This window comes from Octopus sinensis, linkage group LG17 (assembly GCF_006345805.1).
Source record: "Octopus sinensis linkage group LG17, ASM634580v1, whole genome shotgun sequence".
Classification (NCBI taxonomy): Eukaryota; Metazoa; Mollusca; class Cephalopoda; order Octopoda; family Octopodidae; genus Octopus; species Octopus sinensis.
Genome location: NC_043013.1, coordinates 42,530,442 through 42,554,756, shown reverse-complemented (window position 1 = coordinate 42,554,756; position 24,315 = coordinate 42,530,442). Strand labels below are relative to the sequence as shown.

The following is a 24,315-nucleotide window of genomic DNA, read 5'->3' as shown; positions in this document are numbered from 1 at the left end:
AATATTTTCCCCCCTTAAACACATTTAAATGGAATGATGATGCACCCAAGGGTGGTCCATTTCTGGGATTTCAGCAAAAAGTTAGGACTGTCCAAAGAAAAAAATTTGAATACGAGTAGAACTTTTGGGATTTATGGGGTGGAGGGTGTTAAAAAAAAAAACTAAAAAGAAAAAAGAATTAATTTTCATAATTGTATGAATTCCTATATGTAGAACACAAATTAAAAAAACAAAAAAATTCTGAAACTTCCATAAAAATGAGAATGTTATGAGGGGTTATATAGGGGTGCTTAAAGCAGAATTCAGCCAGAACTTCTTACAAGAGAGAGTGAGGGGGAAAAAAAAAAAGGATTGCTTTTGTAGTAAATAAAGTTTAGTTTGCAATTACGATCGAAAGTACTGTCCTATATGAATGAATAGTTGTAAATCAATATGGAAAGAAAGGAGGCTTTTTTTTTTAAAGTATATAGATCGAAGCCTATATATATATATATAAATACGTTAATGTAAATATTCTTTAATGTTTAACTAGAAAAAAGTATAAAAGAACTTTAAGTGAAATAATAATAGCTTGGTTTTCCTATGAGGTCTTGGACACATTGGCACTTCAGCTTTGGTTAATGGAACCGCTTTAAATACTCACACACACATACACGCATGCATGTGTGCACATATGCACACATTTTCTGTCTGCCTAGCCAACGGGGTGGCATCATTTGAAGGCTAAAACAATGCGAGTAAGTGCACTGTGAACAGCGGTATATAACATCCGAAAGTCTGGTCGATATAGTGATTAAATGTGTGTATAATGTCCATATAAATTACGTTACTTTTGAGTATATTTAAAGTCTCTGAAGTACTTAAGAGACCTTTACTTTACTTATCATTGCACTCATAAAAACATTCAGCTGGGTTTTCAATAATTATCAAATGAGTCCGATATAAAATCTCAGATCTTGTTAGATTTAATATTGGGGGTGGAGGTGGTTTTAGAGAAATAAAAACAAAAAAAGCAATAAGGAAAAACATGGTTTTTGTTGTCAGTGTAAGTGCAGGCATGGTTGTGTGGCAAGAAGCTTGCTTCCTAACTACATGGCTCTGAGTTCAATCCCATTGCATGACACCTTAGACATATGTCTTCTACTATAGCCTTGGGCCAACCAAAGCCTTGTTGTGAGTGGGTTTGGTAGACAGAAACTTAAAGAAGCCCATCGAGTATATATATATATATATATGTAATATGTAACAATTATTCAGCCATGATAAAACTCCGAGTTTCGGATGTTGGAGCGGAAACCCATGCCGCCATCTCTTCAGTTATCCGGTAATCGGAGTTTTATCATGGCTACCGAATAATTGTCACATATTACATTTACAGATAAATTCCTCTATTTACATAATATCAAGGTCTCTTTCATTCTTTTGTTGTCTTACCATTTCTATCAATATATATATATTTATTATGAGGGAATAAAATCCAAACTTACAAGGAAAAAAAATTCAATTTAGAAATGCTAAATCAAATTTCACACAATATAATACATAAATATAAAAAAATTAGAAAAAAACCCACCTTTTATCAATTCAAAATGAATGATTAAATTACACCATCTAAATTTAAATTTTCTATTATATGTAATTTTCTAGATGGTGTAATTTAATTATTCATTTTGAATTGATAAAAGGTGGGTTTTTTTCTAATTTTTTATATTTATATATATATATATATATAACAATTTAGGAATGGCCTTAACAGGCCATTCGTCCACTAGACAGAGCAGCCATAACTCTAACCGCCAAATAATGTAATTCGGAAATAGGTGAAAAATTAAAAACGTTTACCCTAATTCATCTTTTAGACGATGCATCATTTCTGCGTTTTTAATGATAGACCAGCTTAATTAAATTAAATTAAGCTAATCTACCATAGGTCACGCTTCGTCAGTAAAGAAACCTTTGGTAGAGGCAAATATACACGAGGCTACTGTATCGAAGCCACTGGGATATCTGTCTTAAAATATATATATATATATATATATATATATATATATATATCTGTGTGTCTTTGTGTCTGTTTTGTCACCCACCACTGCTTGACAACTGGTGCTGGTGTGTTTACATCCCCCAACCTAGCGGTTCGACCAAAAATACCAATAAAATAAATATGAGTTTTTGCAAAAATATATATACTGCCAGGGGGGGGGGGCATTCATTTGACTAAAACATCTTCAGGGTGGTGCCCTAGCAGGGCTGCAGACTAATGATAAAAGATAAAATGCAAAAGTTTATCAATGTAGACAATTTGAAATATTTTAAGTGGTTGGAAAATAATTTCATAAGACCCATCTGTAAAAACTACAAATTTTATCTGAATTATTATTATTATTATTATTATTCATAAATCAAAAATGCATTTGCCTTGCGTCACTAGAAGTGATTTTTAACTTAAGCTGTCAGTCTAGGATTGTTAAATGTTTCTTTTTATTTTTCACACTTTTCTGAAGCTATGAATTTTATTTTATTCCAATTATGAGTCATATATTTATTTTTTGGTCTCTTCCTTCATATATTCAGGTAGCAAAAATATTATCATGGAATCTAAATATATATATATATAGTTGTTGTTATAGAAATAATTTTATATTTATCCACCAATGCGGTGTTGAGCACTCATTCTCACTCTTCAATATTAACATATGTGTGTGTGTATATATATGTAAAATAATAAATAAATGTGCCCTTTTAAAGCCTAGCCAGGCTCATGGGCCCGGTTTCCCGGTTTCTATGGCGTATGTGTTCCCCAGCTGGATGAGACGCCAGTCCATCGCAGCGTTACTCATTTTTGCCAGCTGAGTGGACTGGAGCAACCTGAAATGAGGTGTTTTGCTCAAGAACACAATGCGTCGCCCGGTCAAGGAATCGAAACCACAATCTTATGATCATGATGCTGATATCCTAACCACTAAGCCACGCGCCACCACTCATACATACATTTTTTTCTTGTTTACATATTTCACTTGTTTTTCCCTCGTTTGTTTATGTATTTCATGTTATTTGCACCATTGGTAATGTCCTGTACCCATATATGCATATGTGAATGTGTATATATATATATTCTTTTATTTGTTTCAGTCATTTGACTGTGGCCATGCTGGAGCACCACCTTGAACGGTCTTAGTCGAACAAATCAACCCCAGGACTTATTTTTAAAGCCTAGTACTTATTCTATCGATCTCTTTATCGAACCTCTAAGTTATGGGGTTGTAAATACACCAACACTGGTTATCAAGCAGTGGTAGTGGTGGGGGGGATAAATATAGACACACACACATAAATATATACATATATATGATGGGCTTCTTCCAGTTTCCATCTACCAAATCTATTCACAAGGCTTTGGTCAGCCTGTGGCTATTGTAGAAGACACTTGCTCAAGGTGCCATGCAGTGGGACTGAACCTAGAACCATGTGGTTGGGATGCAAGCTTCTTACCACATCATCACGTCTACACACACACACACACACATGCTATTATCTAACAGTGAGGTTCTTTATTTGTGGGTCAACAAGGCTACCATTAGTTTCATGTTGAGAGAAATCTCTCAACAGTTATCAAGTCTTCCACATGAGACGTTAATACTCGTCACCATCTTGAATGAAAAAAGTATGTGTGTGTATGTGTATATATATATATAGAGAGAGAGAGAAAGAAAAGTGAGAGAGTGAAATAAAACTATGTGTTTTAGATAAACCTATTGACATAGCTAAAACATCTCACCCCTCCCAGAGCTGTTAGCATTACCTAGATATAAAAAGTGGCGAGCCGGCAGAAACGTTAGAGCATCAGAAAGAAAATGCTTTGTGGTATTTGCTTTGGCTTTTTGCGTCCTGAGTTCAAATCTCATTGCGATCAACTTTGTCTTTCATTCTTTCAGGACTGATAAAAAAAACAAAAAAACTATCAGCCAAGAACTGGGGTCAATGGTATCAAATAATCCCCTCCCTTCAAAATTGCTAGTCTTGTATCTAAATTGGAAACCCTTCATACCTAATCACAAAAAAGATGGCGCAAGCTGGCCAGGTTGTTCATCATCATCATCATTGTTTAGCGTCCGTTTTCCATGCTAGCATGGGTTGGATGGTTCGACCGGGGTCTGAGAAGCCAGAAGGCTGCACCAGGCTCCAGTCTGGTGTTTCTATAGCTGGATGCCCTTCCTAACGCCAACCACTCCGTGAGTGTAGTGGGTGCTTTTTACATGCCACCGGCACAGGTGCCAGGCGAGGCTGCCAACGGTCACGATTGGTTGCTGCTTTTTACGTGCCACTGGCATGGAAGCCAGTCAAGGCGGTGCTGGCATCAGATGGTGCTTTTTACGAGCCACTGGCACAGGGATCACAACTACAATTTCCATTGATTTTTGATGTTGATGTACTTGACTTAATAGGTCTCCTCAAGCACAGGGTCGAAACGGTGTTTCTTTACTTGCCACCTGCACAGGAGTCAGTCCAGCGACACTGGCATCGCCCGGGTGCCAATCATAGGATTTGGTTCGATTGGTTAGCAGCATTTCTTTTGGCTTTCTAAGTTAACTTTGCCTTTCATCCTTTTGGGGACAATATAACAAAGCACCAGTCACATAATGAGGTATATGGAATTGCCTAGGCACTTCTCTTCAAAGTGGAGGCACATGGCTTAATGGTTAAGGTGTTGGGCTTACGATCATAAGATTGTGGTTTCGATTCCTGCGCTGAGAGATGTGTTGCATTCTTGAGCGAAAGTCTCCATTCCATGTTGCTCCAGTCCACTCAGAAATGCATAATCTTGCGATGGACTGTTGTCCTGTTCAGGGAGGAATATGTACACCCGGAAAACCAGTTCTATGCTTCTTACGGTGTAATGTGAAGTAAATTTCCCTTCAAAATTGCTGGTCGTATGCCTCAATCAAAAGCCATTACTTACAGGCACAATAAATACTACATTGTTGTTTTAGTTGCCTTTCATGTTTTTAAAGCTGTTACCTTATCATGATCATTGACTAAGTTATAGCCACGCAAGCGTGCCTTCCTTTGACTTTGTTCTCCAATAATTTTCAGAAAAATGGATATTTTCTTTATGAAATTGTCTACAAATATTTTCCAGATGATGTAGATTACAAATATATTAGAATTTAATGTGATAAACAAAAATATATATTAGTGTGTGTGTGCATACATATGTACTGACACACATCACAGCTTTTTTTTTTTTAATTTCAAGTTTCATTTTGTAGATATACATGTGTGATGTGAGTCAGTATCTATGTCTGCATGCACTCATTAATCTTTCGTTTTTTTTTATTTTTTGCATTTGGCACATTAAATTCTGATATTATCACAAAGCAAACCATCTGAAAAGTACTTGTAGAAAAATTCGTTAACCCTCCCCCCACCCCGACTATTTTTCAGTTACTTATGAAGAAACAAAGTCAGGATTGGGGCACACAACATCCCATTCTTGCAGCACTTCCACCTTAATTACATGAAACTAATATAAAAATAAATACATTTACGATGTGTGAATGATATTGTAATTTAAATGTTGATTGTCGTTTATGACCTCTGCCTTAGCGAAGGTGGAGGTATTGTTTTCAGTCGTGTTTGTTTGTTTGGCCATGGACAAGATATCTCAAGAACCACTGGATGGATTCAGATGAAACTTTCAGGGATGTTTGGCCTCGTGGCTGGCACGAACTGATTAGATTTTGGGATCGATCCACTACCGGAAAAAGATTCTGGTTTATTTTTCCGGTTCTTTTTACTTAATTTTTGAGAGCAGTCGGCTTCATTTTTAGCATTCTCGTTTGTGAGAGCAGTTGAGTTTATTTCAGATATTCTCATTTTAAAAATCATCTCCGGCTAATCATTGAGAGAACGTTGGCATTACACTAGTGGAGGTTTGCGCTCTCTGAGTGCTCTTGCTTTAATTTGCTTCTATTGACAGTTACATTCAGTGATATACAGTAATGACAATTTACTCTTTTTTACTCTTTTCCTTGTTTCAGTCATTTGACTGCAGCCATGCTGGAGCACCACCTTTAGTTGAGCAAATCGCCCCCAGGACTTATTCTTTGGAAGCCTAGTACTTCTATCGGTCTCTTTTGCCGAACTGCTAAGTTACAGTGACGTAAACACACCACCATCGGTTGTCAAGCGATGTTAGGGGACAAACACAGACACACAAATATATACACACACATACATATATATATACATATATACGATGGGCTTCTTTCAGTTTCTGTCTACCAAATCCACTCGCAAGGCTTTGGTCAGCCCGAGGATATAGTAGAAGACACTTGCCCAAGGTGCCATGCTGTGGGAATGAACCCGGAACCATGTGGTTGGTAAGCAAGCTACTTACCACTCCTGCGCCTTTATTTTTGCTTGCGTCATTGGATTGTGGCCATGCTAGAGCACCACCTTGAAGGGTTTTAGATGAACAAATCAACTCCAGTACATATTTTAAGAAGTTTGGTACTTATTATATTGATCTCTCTTGCCGAATGGCTAGGCTACAAGGATGTAAATAAACCAACAGTAGCTGTCAAACAGTGTGTAGGTGGAAACAAAGACATCCACACACACGCATGCACACTCCTCTGGTTCCCACACAGTTTCCGTCTACCAAATTCGGGTCCAGGGCTATAGTAAAAGACACTTGCCCAAAGTGCCACCTGGTGGGATTGAACCCAAATTGACATGGTTGCAAAGTGAGCTTCTTTACTACATACCCATGCCTGCGAGAAAAAAAAGAAGGAAAAAATAAAGGACCCCTGTGTCTTTTGGTGCAGGAATAGTCCCTGGTGAGGGAGGCACCATGAGTTCACGCACTGAGTGACACCAATGTAAGCGAGTCAATGAGGGAGCTGCTTCAACATAGTCACTTCGCCTGCTAAAAATAGTAACCAAATCTCCCTCAAATTACATTCCACTGGCTTTTTTTTTTTTAAAAAAAGGACATGCTGGATAATATGATACTGGATTCCCTGCACAGAGGAGAATGACTGGGTGGTCACGGTTGAACAGCCTTCAATCACAGGTTTGCTACGGAATGAACAATAAATCCACTCTAGGTGTGTACGTATATGCATATGTATATATTTATGTGTGTATCTATATATGTGTGTATGTCTGTATATATATATATATATATTTATATATATACACATGTGCATACATATATGCATATACATACACACACATATATATAGACACATTTTATACATACATATATGCGTGTGTGTGTGTGCATGTCTGTATGAAATGCACTTATGTTGAGTGCATGTGTCTTGCTTCAACAACATCTCCATTCCTTAGACAAACAAAACAATGAAGAGGAATTAATGCAAGAGTAGGGAGAGAGAGAGAGAGAGAGAGAGAAAGCGAGAGAGAGAGAGTGGGGTAGGGGTGATGGGTAGGATGGTGGCGACGATGCACATAATTAAACCAGCACCGAAACCATGCTAAACATGCTAGCCCAATGCCGCTTCAATGATGCATGTCACAGACAAGAGTCGGTCGGAGGTGGGCGGGTGGAATTGGGGCGGGGGGGAAGAGAGGAGAATAACGATGAAGAAGGTGTGTCAAACAACTGAATGATGGAGGCAGTTGTGATGAATATATGGGCAGAAAAAGTAAAAAAAACCCCAAAAAAAACAAAAAAGGTGAATATCAATAGTTTTGCACCGAATGGTCTGTGACATAACCACTACCTCCTTCAACGCTACAACCGGCGCCGCTGTTGTGATTATGGCCCATTATAGATCCCCCCTTAGAGCTGTTTACTTGATCTGACTTCAACTCTGATCTCTCTCTTTCTCTCATCACATTCACTTCTACACATAAACTGTTATTGAACCACACATACACATGCGCACGCACACACCCAGAGTGTCATGAAAGAGGCTCAACATGATCATAAGATCTGCTAGAAATAGCAGCCAAATTTCCATCAAACCATGTTTTGCCATAAAAATATATATAGTGTGTGTGTGTGTGTGGTGATGGAGGACACAGCAGATAATGTATTCCTAGATATATTATCCGATATTAATAAGAGATGGTCATGGCGTTAATATTCTGATCATGGATTCTGTTTGACAAACAAAGACTTGGGGCTAAAGAGCATCCACATACATACATGCTTGTATGCACACACACACACACACACACATACTTACATACACACAGACATACATGCAGACACACAAAAATACCCATATACATACATACATACAACCATACATACTTGCATGCATATATATATTACTCTTTACTCTTTTACTTGTTTCAGTCATTTGACTGCGGCCATGCTGGAGCACCGCCTTTAATCGAGCAACTCGACCCCGGGACTTATTCTTTGTAAGCCCTGTACTTATTCTATCAGTCTTTTTTGCCGAACCGCTAAGTAACGGGGATATAAACACACCTGCATTGGTTGTCAAGCAATGCTAGGGGGACAAACACAGACATACAACCTCACACACACACACACATATATATATATATATATATATATATACATATATACGACAGGCTTCTTTCAGTTTCCGTCCACCAAATTCACTCCCAAGGCTTTGGTCGGCCTGAGGCTATAGTAAAAGACACTTGCCCAAGGTGCTACGCAGTGGGACTGAACCCAGAACCATGTGGTTGGTAAACAAGCTACTTACCACACAGCCACTCCTACGCCTATACACATGCATACGTATCCATATACATATCGCAATAAAACAAAAGGTATGTGAGGGATATAATTGATGGCTGCAACTATATTGGAAAAACCTCGTTGCTTTTGCAGGTCATAAAAAATGCACTTAAAGCACCCCACTTAAACTCGCTGCCCATGCATGCACACATTCCATTCTTTATTATGACTGTTTACACACCTCCGTCACACATGCATCTATTTACTGATACAGCCATCCAGCCAAAATATACAGCCCTTCATCTATACCCACCCACCAATATTTCTGCCTATATATATATATATATATATATATATATATATAATGCCTTCCAAATGCTGTTTTTACTGAGATCTCCCTTTTTAGTAGAAGAAATAGCTATAACCCTTTGACTGCTATTTCTAAATTCGGTATGTGGTAAGGCAACTCGTTGCTAAACCCTTATTGCTTAGTATTACTTATATATATATATATATATTTATGTATGTATATGTACATAAATCTACAGAAATATAAATACATAAATCACACATATATATATATACATAATGATTATTTTTAATTAGTAGAACTTACAAAGTGACTCAAGGGCTGAGAATTTCGTGCATGCATAGCTGTATGAGTAAGAGGTTTGCTTCCCAACCACGAGGTCTTGATTTCAGTCCCACTGTGTGGCAACTTTCTACTATAGCCTTGGGCCAACCAAAGCCTTGTGAATGGATTTTGTAGCTAGAAACTGAAAGAAGCCCACCACATATTCACACACTCACACACACACACATCATCATCATCGTTTAACGTCCATTTTCTATTCTGGCATGGATTGGACGGTTCGACCAGGGTCTGGGAAGCCAGGAGGCTGCACCAGGCACCAGTCTGATCTGGCAGTGTTTCTACAGCTGGATGCCCTTTCTAACGCCAACCACTCCATGAATGTAGTGGGTGCTTTTTACGTACCACCGGCATAGGGACCAGAGGAGGCTGGCAACAGCCACAATTGGTTGGTGCTTTTTATGTGTCCCTGGCACGGATGCCAGTCAAGGCGGCGCTGGCATTTGGATGATGCTTTTTACATGCCACCGGCATAGGTATTTCAACTACAATTTCCATTTGATTTTTATTTTGATGTTGATGTACTTGACTCAATAGGTCTCCTCAAGCACAGCATGTTACCCTACGATCCAAGGTTAGCACAGCAGGCTGTCCTGTGAGCCATAAACTCACTTCATTTGTCAGGTCATCACAGTCACAGCATATCTCAGAGCTCTCGGTCTTTCATCATTGCCTCTGTGAGGCCCAACGTCCCACCGGCATGTATATGTGTGTGTGTATATATATATATTATATATATATATATATATATATATATATTAATATATAAATGTGTTGTGGTACCAGTGCCTGTGGCACACAAGAAATCCATCAGTGCCGTAGTCAGTGCGGTGGGCACATGACAAACACCATCCGATCGTGGCCGTTCGCCAGCCTCATCTAGCACCTGTGTCGGTGGCACATAAAAACACCATCCGAAGACCCGGCAAGACTAGTCAGGCCATAACCCATGGCCCCTACCTGGGACGTAGTCAGTCCACCTTCCTTCTTGTGACACTTGTGAAGACCTGTTGAGACAAGTGAAAATCAAAACAAATCAAAATAGATGAACATCAATGGAATTTGTATCTTTGTGGTACCAGTGCTGGTGGCACGTGGCACATAAGAAAACCATCCGAACGTGGCCGTAGCCAGTACCGCATCGACTGGCCTCCGTGCTGTGGGCACGTAACAAGCACCATCCGATCGTGGCCGTTTGCCAGCCTCATCTGGCACCTGTGTCGGTGGCACATAAAAACACCATCCGAGTGTGGCCGTCTGCCAGCCTCGTCTGGCACCTGTGTCGGTGGCACATAAAAACACCATCCGAGCGTGGCCGTCTGCCAGCCTCGTCTGGCACCTGTGTCGGTGGCACATAAAAAAACACCATCCGAGCGTGGCCGTCTGCCAGCCTCGTCTGGCACCTGTGTCGGTGGCACATAAAATCACCCACTACACTCTCGGAGTGGTTGGCGTTAGGAAGGGCATCCAGCTGTAGAAACACTGCCAGATCTGACTGGACTGGTGCAGCTTTCGGGCTCCCCAGACCCCAGTTGAACCGTCCAACCCATGCTAGCATGGAAAGCGGACGTTAAATGATGATGATGATGATGATGATGTAAATGTATATATATATATAAATATACATTATTGGCTTTTGTATTTTCTAATACAGTAAACATTTTAACTTTTTAAACTTGTTCAGCAAGATAGAGAAGGAACAAGACTGACACAGGGGTAAATCTTCTTACTAATAAAGAGATAGCAAAGTGGGGGGTAGGTGCAAAAAAAATTTCACTAATATGTGCGTCTGGGTGCGGTGTAGCTGAGCTCTAATATGTGCCAGATACAGAATTGCTGGAGCAAATTTACTATGCCATTCAGTTGTATATCTTCCCACTAATAATATAAACAGGAATGCATTTTGCACCAAAAGCCAATATGAGAGTTTCTTTCATGGTATCTACCAGAGTGTAGTTTGTTTTAACAGAACAGCCATATTTAAGTGGGAATAAATAAAACCTTTGTGAGTGAAATTTGTAAACAAAAGCCGTAGAAATGTATGTGTGCGTTTATTAATTGTAGCCTTGTCTTTACAGCATTAGTGTTACTTTCATAATCAATCACTTGTTTCTGTGAGTTTCTCAATGATGTAGTACTGGGTTCAGTCCCATCGCAAGATACCTTAGTGGGTAAGTGTCTTGTACTATATAGACCACAGCTAACCAAAGTGGATTTGGTAGATGAAATCTAAAAGAAGCTAGTGTGGTTAAGGAACCTGCTCTGCAACCACACAGTTTTGGGTTGCCCAAGATACTTGCCCAAGATGCACAGCATCTTGGGCAAGTATCTTCTACTATAGCTTTGCCCAGAATAATTTGTATCCTCCTGCTGTCATTGCTTGACAACGGCTGTCGGTTTGTTTATTTATGTTTCCATAACTTAGCAGTTCAGCAAAAGAGATTGATAGAATAAGTACCAGACTTTAAAACAAAATAAGGACTGGGTTTGACTAAACCTTTCAAAGCAGTGCCCCACCATGGCCACAGTCTAATGGCTCAAGGAAAAGATAGATTTCTTTATTAAGCTATGCAGAGCCAAACACAGGGGGTACAATACAATGTAGAATTTTTCTTTTTGAAACTGATCAATAGAGATAGAAAACGTTTTGGGATATGTACACAAAGGATAACAAACAAGGAAAAGATAAAAATAAGTGTGTGTGTGAATGCATGGATGTATGTAGGTGTGCATATATGTGCACAGAGGTGTATGTGTATGCATGTGTGAGCCTTTGTGTCTCCTTGTCTTGATATCACACACTATATACATATACTAATATAATTAGCAGTGTGTCTCTATCGCTATGTTTCTCAATTCCCATGGCATGCACATCAAAGGCAATTAGCCGCTATGGTACTTTCAGCATGTTTGAATTCTTAGAGATACCAATGTTCTGGAAATGCTAAATGAGAGAGATCAGTTAGCTGAGATATGTTATGTAATCTTTGTGTTTCATGGAAACACTAACAAACCATTTCTATAATTGCATATTGAGTAGGAATGTAAGTAAGTTAAACTGCGCAATGTATATAAGAACAGAACGGCTGCTTGTTTCTCTGGGATTGGTTTGAGTGGTGCAGCTTCCTTTGATGAGGCCCCAATATCGATCGAAAATTGATTAAGACTGTTCATCATTTTTATAAAAATTTCCAGAAAAATAGGTAAATACTCATATAATAAACTAATATAAACACACATACATGCATCTCTACAGCGGATCTTTTCGGTTTGAACGGCAGTTTTTAACATAATTTCTAGGTAACTAAAAAATTTTAAACTTCGTATACTGGTAGAATGTGTTTATAAAACATCTTTTTCTCTTGGCTTTATTGAGAATATTCTATAGTTTGAAAGATATTTGCTGTTTTTTTTTCTTCAATTTCTGCAATTTCAACCAACCGATGACATCCATTGAGTTAAAAAACATTCTGTGTTGTATGAATATGTCCCTCGTTTAAGAAACAGATTGGGTTTATTTACATTGTGAAGAAAAAAAGATACCCTTCCCTCTACCCCTAACCCTAAAACAGATTGAAATGCAATAGATCGATAATAGGGTCATAATTATGGGAGACAATTTCATATGACACCGCTAGAAAAAACTGCTGTTCAAACCGAAAAAATCCCTACAGCTTCCATTTACACCAAATTTCACTCACAAAGTTACAGCAGAAGACACTAGCCTGAAGTTTGTATGCCTGCATGTAGGTTTACGTATATATTGTATCATACCTTGAAATAACAGAGGAATGGAGGATATTAAAGAAACTGAGTATAACTGAATATTGAATAGAAATGTAAATAAGTTTAACTGTGCGATGTATATATGAACAGAATGGCTACTCCTTTCGCTGGAATTGGTTGAGTGATGCAGCTGACTTTGATAAGGCCCCAGTATGGGATCCAGGACATTTCATCATAGGCCAATTGGCCATAGGACTATTCACTGTAAGACAATTCACCATGAGTGGCTGTGTGGTAAGTAGCTTGTTTACCAACCACATGGTCCCGGGTTCAGTCCCACAGCGTGGCACCTTGGGCAAGTGTCTTCTACTATAGCCTCGGGCCGACCAAAGCCTTGTGAGTGGATTTGGTAGATGGAAACTGAAAGAAGCCCGTCATATATATGTATATATATATATGTGTTTGTGTGTCTGTGTTTGTCCCCCTAGCATTGCATGGCAACCGATGCTGGTGTGTTTATGTCCCCATTACCTAGCGGTTCGGCAAAAGAGACCGATAGAATAAGTACTGGGCTTACAAAAGAATAAGTCCCGGGGTCGAGTTGCATGGCCGCAGTCAAATGACTGAAACAAGTAAAAGAGTATGGATATTTTGCCATAAGGACATTTTGTAGTAAAGCATAAGAAGAGAAAGATAAAAAAAAAATAATAATGAAGGTCAAACACTTTATTTAAAAAGCTAAGCTAAAAAACTAAAAAGTTAAAAATCATGTAAGCTCATTGCAATTGCATGCAAATAATTAACGATGCAGTTTCAAATTTAAACGACCTTTCTGTTTTTAAATTATCTTATCAGCAATTACTGAAAAGGACTGCAGTTAATACTATTCCTTTATCTACCTTATTTAATTAACGATGCAATTTCAAGTTTCTAAGCTTTACAGGAAAATGTCCTTGCAGCGAAATATCCATATGGTGAATTTGTTTACAGCAAATTGCCCGGTCACCCCCAGTATGAACTGAAAATTAAGACTGTTCACCATTTTCTACAATTTCCAATTTCCAGAAAAAAATAGGTAAATACTAGTGTAAACACTCAGACATGCACACACATGCATGCATCTCTTTCTGCTCATACAAACCACTTTAGTAATTTTAAAGTGATTTCTTTTGTGTTGTAGACCATTTATCATTTCTGTGGTGGTGCACTAAGCAAATGTTTATTTCATTTAATGGTTAATCCAGAGCTGTTCACAAATATGGTTTAGCCCTTTTGTTACCATATTTCTGTTGAGATACTCTGTGTTTCTTTCAATTAATTTCAAATATAACAAAAAATTAGTAAAAATAATTTAGTTTATCATTAAGCTAGTGTTAGGAACATAAATTGTGACTAAGGTTTGGTGGAAGATTTTAATTCAGAACTTTTGAAAACAGGACATTTGTACTACAGAACCAGAGGCGGTTTCAGGTGGGTTGGTATCAAAAGGGTTAATATATGCTTTTCTATGTCTGGATGGATTTCAGATGGCATTTATTGAGGCAGATTGTCTTCACCCAGGTACCTTTTCTGTTGTCAACCCTCTCTGGTCCCAAGCAATTGTAATATTTCCTAGACATATTTTCAAAGAGTAATAAAGAAGCTTGCTTCCCAACCACATGGTTCCAGGCTCAGCCCTACTGTATGGCACCTTGGGCAAGTGTCTTCTGCTATATACCCTCAAGCCAAACAAAGCTTTGTGAGTAGATTTCGTAGACAGAAACGGAGAAAAGCCTGTCATAAATACACACACACACACACACACATGTCTATGTGTGTGTGTCTTTGTGTTTGTTTGTTCCCCCACCAATGCTTGACAACCGGTGTTGGTGTATTTATGTCCCTGTAAATTAGCGGTTCAGCAAAATGGAATGATAGAGTATGAACCAGGCTTAAAAGAAAAATGAAAAAAACAGCAGAGTCAATTTATTTGACTAAAAATTATTCAAGGCGGTACCCCAGCATGGCCGCAGTCTAATGACCGAAACAAGCAAAAGACAAAAAAAAAATAAAGATTTATTTACAACAATCACACATTATCAACACACACACAAGATGGGCTTCTTTCAGTTTCTGTCTATCAAAATCCACTAACAAGACCTTGATCAGCCTGGGGCTATAGTAGAAAACACTTTCTCAATGTGCAGTGCAGTAGGATTGAACCTGGAACCATGTGTTTGGGAAGCAAACATGACACATTTATGCAAATGTATGTTTTGTGTATTTAGAGATTTGCTATTTATGTATGTGTGAACATGTTTGCTGATGTTGCATTATTCAGGTGCAGGGGGGGGGGCTGTGTCTGTATGAATGTGAAGAGAGTGATGGGGGGAGAGAATGTACAGGAAAAAGAGCATATGGAGAGAGAGAGAGAGAGAGAGAGAGAGAGAGAGAGAGAGAGAAAGAGAGAGAGATAACCTGGCAGGTCTTTTAGTCATTTGGCATGTGACCTTGGGCAGTGTCAGTAGTCAGGTGGTTGTCATCTGGTATTGGATGGCTGCCATGTGACTCACATGCTCACCTCTAGAAACACACACACACACCTACAGACACATACAAACATTAAGCGATATATACATATCAACAGAGATATCAACATGCATGTATTTGTGTGTGCGCACGTGGTGCACACATACACACACACACACACACACAGAGGCAAGCATCTCTTATACAAACACACCAGATATGCACATCCAGACACACATCTACCAACACACACCCAGACACTCAGTTCGGTTACGACGATCCGATCAACGGAACAGCCTGCTTGTGAAATTAAAATGCCAGTGGCTGAGTACACCACAAACATTTTTACCCTTAACCCTTTCGTTACCAACCCAGCTGAAACCGGCTCTGGCTCTCAGTACAAAAAATGCCTTGTTTTCATAAGTTTTGAATTAAAATCTTCCACCAAACCTTAGTCACAATTTATGTTCCTAACACTAGCTTAATGATAATTAAGTTATTTTATTAAGTTCTTTGTTATATTTAAAGTAATTGAAAGAAACACAGAGCATCTCAAAATAAATACAGTAATGAAAGGGTTAATGCAGTGCTGAGGGATATTCAACATGAAACAGAATGCGACAACACTGGCCCTTTGAAATACAGTCAATGTCCAATTTTTGCCAGCTGAGTGGACTGAAGCAACAGGAAATAAAGTGTCTTGCTCAAGGACACAATGAGCTGAGAATTGAACTCGCAACCTTACAATTGTGAACTGAATACCCTAACCACTAAGCCTTCATACCTACAGGTTTAATCTACATCCATACATGCACAGAAGGTGCATGGCTCAGTGGTTAGAGCTTACGATTGCGAGGTTGTGAGTTTGATTGCCAGACCAGGTTGTGTGTTGTGTTCTTGAGCAAGACACATTATTTCACGTCACTCCAGCTCATTGACCTGTAGAAATGAGTCGCTATGTCACTGGTACCAAGCTGTATCGGCCCCTTTGTCTTTACGTTGGATAACATTGGTTATCAAAACATGCATGGCACCTTGGGCAAGTGTCTTCTACTATAGCCTCGGGCTGACCAAAGCCTTGTGAGTGGATTTGGTAGACGGAAACTGAAAGAAGCCCATTGTATATATGTATATATATATGTGTGTGTGTGTATCTGTTTGTGTGTCTGTGTTTGTCCTCCCAACATCACTTGACAACCGATGCTGGTGTGTTTACGTCCCCGTAACTTAGCGGTTCGGCAAAAGACACCGATAGAGTAAGTACTAGGCTTACAAAGAAATAAGTCTTGGGGTCGATTTGCTCGACTAAAGGCGGTGCTCCAGCATGGCCACAGTCAAATGACTGAAACAAGTAAAAGAGTAATAAAAGAGTAATTACAACTCACAGAACAATCTGAATGCTAAAGGGTCAAGAGGCCGTATATTGACCATTAAATCTCTCTTCATCCTACAACGTAAACACATCATCAAGACAAAGCTTAAGAGGTTAGTCTGATGTTAACAATGGTCTGAGCTATTGTCAGCTGTAATCTTTCACAGAGACTCTGAGCAGAGGATAACATCCAATGCAGATATGCTACATATTTAATCAGGTGTAAACATAGTCTATTTACCATTGTGTGTATTATCGTTGGTGATGATAATGATTACTCTTTGGTCAGCCCTGATTGAAAGAACACTTAACAAATCAACCACAACCAGCTTGTCTACTTTCGGATAATGCATAGCTTACACCACATTATTCAATGCATTCTTTCTTCTTTGAAAGATGACAGGGTGTGTTTTGTGGAGGAAATTTGGCTGTTATTTCTAGCAGGTCAAAAGTCTGCGTAGAGACTCCCCTCACCGACTTGGCAGACAATGGCTGCATAGATGGAGAGAGAAATGGATGTATGACTTGATAAAACATCATCTGTATGGATTAATATCTGGATCGAAAGGCAGATCAGATGGATGGTTGTATGGATCAACAGGCAGCAGATAATTGCATAAATATATATACTCTCTCTTTTACTCTTTTACTTGTTTCAGTCATTTGACTGTGGCCATGCTGGAGCACCGCCTTTTAGTCAAGCAAATCGAGCCCAGGACTTATTCTATGTAAGCCTGGTACTTATTCTATCGGTCTCTTTTGCCAAACCGCTAAGTTATGGGGATGTAAACACACCAGCATCAGTTGTCAAGCGATATTGGGGGGACAAACAGACACACAAACATATGCAAACGTTAGCATGCCTGGTGAAATGCTTAGCGGTATTTCGTCAGCTGCCACATTCTGAGTTCAAATTCCGCTGAGCTCGACTTTGCTTTTCATCCTTCCGGGGTCGATTAAATAAGTACCAGTTACACACATGGGTCGATATAATCGACTTAATCTGTTTGTCTGTCCTTGTTTGTCCCCTCTGTGTGTGGCCCCTTGTGGGCAGTAAAAAATAAGAAACAGAGTGGAGGCTCATCATCATCATCATCTAACATACATTTTTCACGTTCGCAAGGGTTAGATGGCTTGACAGGAGCTGGTAAGGCCAGGGGCCACACCAAATTCCATAATCTGTTTTGGCTTACTTTCTACAGCTAGATGCCCTTCCTAATGCCAACCACTTTATAGAATGTACTGGGTGCTTTTTACATGGCACCAGCACCAGTCTGTATAAATATATCCCGTAAATCCTCGAGTATAGTCTGCCCTTGAGTATAATACACAGGAGATTTTTAGGGGGCTGTACCTCTGAAAAACCTAAACTTTATGTATAATACGCACCTCTTCTCTAACTTGAGTCGTGCGTAATTAAGCCAGCAGCACCTAGTTGAACAATTACTTCCGCGCATGCGTAATACAACAATGGTGATGTTCTTAACTGTTATATGGGAATGTAAATATGTTTGCAAATTGTTTTTGTTACATGTTATTCTGTGTTCTGAATACTTTTATTTTAATAAATGTTGCTTACTGCAAGTTGTGGATGATTCTCTAATGACTTCATTGCATTCAGGCTTAGCTTAGGGTATTTTTGCACCCGACATCACAAAATGCGTCTGAATAAACATAGCCAGACAGCAAATAGAGACTCGGATATTGCTTAGAAGATATTTTTTCATTTTTAACCTCGTAAGCACTAGGGATTTTGACCTTTAAATTTTGGAGAAAAAATGCGGATTATACTCGAGGATTTACGGTATATGTGTCTGTATGTATTTGTCCCCCACCACCACTTGATAACCAGTGCTGGTATGTTTATGTCCCTGTGATTTAGCAGTTAGGCAAATGAGACAGGTGGAGTAAGTACCAGACTTAAAAATAATGGGATCTATAACCCTTCGAAGCAGTGCCCCAGCATGGCCACAGCCTAATGACTGAAACAAGTAAAACAAGAGCACTCAGAGAGTGCAAACCTCCACCAAAGCAACACCAATGTCCTCTTAATGATTAGACGGAGATGATTTTTAAAATGAGAATATCTGGAATAAACTCGACAGCTCTCACAAACAAGAATACTAAAATGAACCTGACCACTCTAAAAAATTAAGTAAAAGAACCAGAAAAATAATTCAGAACCCTTGTCTGTTACTGGATTGATCCCAAAATCTAATTAGTTCATGCCAATCATGAGGCTAAACATCCCTGAAAGTTTCATCTGAATCCATCCTGCAGTTCTTGAGATATCTTGTCCATGGACAAACAAACACAACTGAAAACAATACCTCTACCTTTGCTAAGGCAGAGGTAACAAAAAGAAAAAAAAAATGGGGAGTATGAGTTTGGCTGAACCATGTTCATTCAGCTCCTGGTTGTGAGGTGAAGTGATAGATGTCGGTGCCAGTGTAGTATGTGATCTACATACATGTTTCTGGTATATCTTGTGATCTACATTAGTTCAAATGGGATAGTTTGTGATCCACACAGACTTTTTGATCTACTTTTAAAATTCATCTATTTACTCGACTTTTGGTTGGTTTGGTATATAAGTCAAAAGATCTTTTATGATTTAAACACTTTTAACCCTGAGCCCTTTGAAAGAAGTTGTGATGAGAGCAAAAGAATTTTACACACAGGTTATTCGAGACGAAGAAGCTGCAATAGAATTTCTCAGATGCTATGAACTCCTTGATGAACATGGAGATATTGATCCATGCAGCAAATGTGGAAGAGAAATGGCAGAAAAACAAAGAAAAATAAGAGGTGAATCTCATCCTGTGTTTCGCTGCACAGGGAGGGGATGCCAACCACCAGCAAAGTTATGTTAATCGTCAAGATGGAACACATACACAGAACATTGAGCAGTTGTGGCAAGAAGTTAAAATTCATCTTCTCAAAAAAAAAAAAAAAGAAAAAAGGGAGATGTTCCATTGCAAATATTTCAATCTCATTTAGATTCCATTTGTTGGAAGATTTTAAGATAAAATGAGCAAAATCTTTTCATTACATTTTTAAATAATATCCATGCTGTATACAAACAATCACACAGTTATTCATGTTTCTAGTATGAAATAAAAATCAATAAAAATTTTTCTTTTTCTTTTATTTTTTTAAAAATGTTTAACTCACTCCTCTAATTATAATTGCAAATTTTTAACAATGGCAAGTAGATTACATGCTGCACCGGCACCGATAGATGTCTGCACGGTTTTGGTCTTTTATCTGCTGTCTTTTAGTTGTTTCAGTCATTAGACTGCGACCATCCTGGGGCACTGCCTTGAAGAACTTTTAGTCCAATGAATTGACCCCAGTACTTATTATTATTATTATTATTCTCGTCTGGCACCTGTGTCGGTGGCACATAAAAAACACCCACTACACTCACGGAGTGGTTGGCATTAGGAAGGGCATCCAGCTGTAGAAACACTGCCAGATCTGACTGGCCTGGTGCAGCCTTCGGGCTTCCCAGACCCCAGTTGAACCGTCCAACCCATGCTAGCATGGAAAGCGGACGTTAAACAGTGATGATGATGATTTTGTTTTTAAGCCTGGTACTTATTCTATTAGTCTCTTTTCCTCAACTGCTAAGTTACAGGGACATAAACAGACCAACACCAGTTGTCAAGTGATGGTGGGGGAGATAAATACACACACACAACGAGCTTCTTTCGGTTTACGTCTATCACATCTGCTCACAATGCTTTTGGTTGGTTTGAGGCTGTAGTAGAAGACACTAGCCCAAAGTGCCACATAGTGGAACTGAACCTGGGACCATGTGGTTGGGAAGCAAAATTCTTACCACACATGATGACTAAATTGTCATATGGGCTAATAACTGGATTATTTATATAGACTGAGAGATGCCTAGATTGATACACAAATGGGTGAATTGATATATAGATAGATCCATAGACAGGTGGATTGATAACAAGATATATTTAATTGTTTAGCCAAGGGTTTGGTGAACCAGAGTAAATTACCCCAAATGGGGTAAAAATTAAATTTGTGGTGGTAATAAGGACTCATTAGACATAAGTAAAATTATATAAAAAACAAAATGTGTTCCCTGTTATCTATGATTTTCTTCCATTCAAATCTAGTGGGTAACGTCGATGTAAATAAATATATTTCGGGGTAATTGGATAAAAAACAGTTAGCTGACCCTTGGTTTAGCCCAATGTCAATCCTGTTCATGAAGGCTAATGATTAAAGGCAGTTGAGGAACGGAGTACTGTAGACTACATTATCTAATACAGTGGTCCTCAACCATTTTTTGCCTATGGGCTCCTTTGATTTCTATTTTACTCAGGTGGACCCTCATAGCCATTTGAGGTTTTAAAAACCCCATTATATTTTTATAATTAAATATTATTAGGAATTGTATTAAAAAAATTGTTAAAATACTTTATGAATGGTAGAAATATAACCAATTAATTGGGGATAAATTTTAATAACAAAATCTTATATGGACCCCACAAGGGACATATGGACCCGGTTAAGGACTATTGATGTAATGTGTCCTTTGTTAAGAGAGCAGAGTACCGTTGGAGAGAGAGAGAGGTGGCTGCTGCTGTTTCTAGCAGGTTGACCTAACATGTAGAGGCTTCTTTGCTGGGTGAAATTGACTGGTGAGTGGAGGGTGTGGATGGATGGAAGAAGGAATGAATTAATTAACTGATGAATTATTCAGATGATGGCATGAATGCATTAAGAGGTAGATGGATATGGAGATAAGAAACTGGGAAGAGAGAGAGAGAGAAGGCAGGGTTTTAGAATGGGTTTGAAGCAGAGATATTATCGAAGTGTTTGTTGTGAATGAGAAAGGGTCAGCAATCTAATCCTTGAAATGAAGGATTATTTTTGTTGTTGTTAGTATTTAACCTCAGATTTACTGTGATCAAGCAGACCCACGATTAAAGACATAAAGACAACCAAGCAGCACCAGCCTGTCTTGCTAAGGGTTGTTAACTACCTAACATCTCTAGTGCTTTATCTTTTTTTTTTTTGTCCAAGATGATAACATGTTATTTAAAGGAGATTTGACAGTTATTTCTAGGAATTTGAGTGACCACTAAAATGTCCTCCTCCCCCTACCCTGTTGGCCCTTGAGAGAGTTGGTGTTCAGTCTTGGGAATAAAATACTGGTAGGAGCAATGAGGTACAAAAAATTCTCAGAAATATCTCTATATATAAACGGCAAAATGTCTGCGTGTGTGTCCATTATACAAATCCACAATTTTTCAGTTTGAGGGCTCGCACTTTCTATGGTCATTCAAAACCGTCCAAGGGTGGTTGTGCACATCTTTACATTTCCTTAGTCACCCCGCAAAGCCATTAAAAAATCAATAGAAGTGACTTTTTTGTGAATTTTCTATCCAAAACCCAATCAAAATGCCCGAAACTTGATACGCCAATTGAATGCCAGCTAGCTGTATGTGACTGATCAGAGATTTGGACAGTACTCACGAGTATGTGCACACACACGGAGCTGTATATGCATGCACTAGCACTATGCTGGGTCATAGTGCTAGTAAAGAAATAAATAGAAATATTAACATAACTTATGATAGAAATAGGCTGGCTTTGGCTGGGTTCAGATGACTTGGTGGCAGCAGAGTGAGTAGAAGGTATCTAAGTGACTTTTTTTTTGTATTGGATTACTTTGGAAGAAGTGGAGGCACATGGCCTAGTGGTTAGAATAGTGGACTTGCGGTTGAAGGATTGCGGGTTCGAATCTCAGACTGGGTGATGTGTGTGTTTATGAGCAAAACACCTAAGCTCCACATGGCTCCGACAGAAGGTAATGGCAAACTTCTGCTGACTCTTTCGCCACAACTTTCTCTCACTCTTTCCTCCTGCATCTTGCAGCTCACCTGCGACGGACCGGTGTCCCGTCCAGGTGGGGAACCTATACACCAAGGAAACTGGGAAACCAACCCTTATGAGCCAGGCATGGCTTGAGAAGGAACAAACAACTTTGGAAGAAGGGTTATGCCCATGGCTTTTATGGTTTGTCTGAGATCAATGACATCAATGTGATTGAACTTCTGGGACAATCGTAAGTTGATGGTTGCAGGGGAAGAATAATAGGAAAAAAAAAATTTGTAGAAAAAAATATGGGTAGGGAGAAAATTGCAGAGAGCTGACAACTTCTGGAGAGGAAATGTTGGTTCAAGTGATCAGAGTGAGACCAGAGATGGAGTATACACAATATGGATGAATATAAATGATAGAAGGAAAAGAGATGAATGAGTCAAAGTGCCTGAGTGGAGATGGTGCATGCCCTGCCAACCCTGAGGAGTGGGGGCCACTATAATAGAAGAGAGAAAGAGAGGAGACAGCTACATCTGTGGGTCAGACATTGGAGTGTGTTGCTGCCAAACTGTTGGATGGTCATTTACTTAGGGTGTGGTCTAGCAAGTCCTTATGAGACACTAGAGGGACAGTGAGACACCTGAGGGATGGTAAGACATCTGAGAGGTGATGAGATACTTGAGGGACAGTGAAACACCTGAGGGATGATGACCTGAAGAAAAGTGAAATGCCTGAGAGTTAGTGAGACACTTGTGGGATGGTGAGACACCCAAGTGACAGTGAGACACTCAAGGGACAGTGAGGAACAGCAGGACACTTGAGGGATGGTGAAACACCTGAGTGTTGGAAAGACACCCAAGGGACAGGGAGACACTCAAGGGACAGTGAGGAACAGTAGGACACTTGAGGGATGGTGAAACACCTGAGTGTTGGTAAGATACCCAAGGGACAGGGAGACATCCAAAGGATGGTGAAATTCCTGAGGAACAGTGGGTCATCAAAAGGATGGTGACACACCTGAGGGTCAGTGGGACACCTAAGAATTGGTGAGACACCAGAAGGTTGGTAATACAACTGAGAATGGTGTGACAATAAAGGGACATCTGAGGGACGGCAAGACATTTTAGGAACAGCAAGACACCTGAAGGATGGTGAGACACCCAAGAGACAGCAAGACACCTGAAAGATGGTGAGTAACTAAATTGACTGAGAAGCACCTACCTTGTCTGATGAGGGATATGTTACCGCTGTTGTCAGATGAAATAAACCAGAATGAGAAGCAATAGTCATTGGGCTTAGAACACCGGATGGTGACATTGTCAGGCATTATGGTGTCATGATTGGGCTTTTCTTCGTTGCCAGATTGACCATCGTTGTAGTATGCACAGTAAGCATGGTTCTCATCTTCTTCTGCTCTCACTGCAAATAAAGAAAAGAAAAGAATATATATATATACGCACACACAAGGACATATATCTACATACTACCAAAACTCTGTGCTTGCCTGTAATT

The 24,315-nt window shown here is 39.2% G+C and overlaps 1 protein-coding gene across 2 annotated transcripts in view; it reads right to left on the bottom strand.

Moving 5' to 3' along the window:
• LOC115220704 (bone morphogenetic protein receptor type-2) overlaps window positions 1-24,315 on the bottom strand; it is a 126,098-nt gene that overhangs the window by 23,710 nt on the left and 78,073 nt on the right. For both annotated transcript variants that reach the window (XM_029790850.2, XM_029790851.2), the window contains one exon: window positions 24,025-24,222. In XM_029790850.2, coding sequence (XP_029646710.1) covers window positions 24,025-24,222 — 198 coding nt within the window. The remainder of the gene's footprint in view (window positions 1-24,024; window positions 24,223-24,315) is intronic.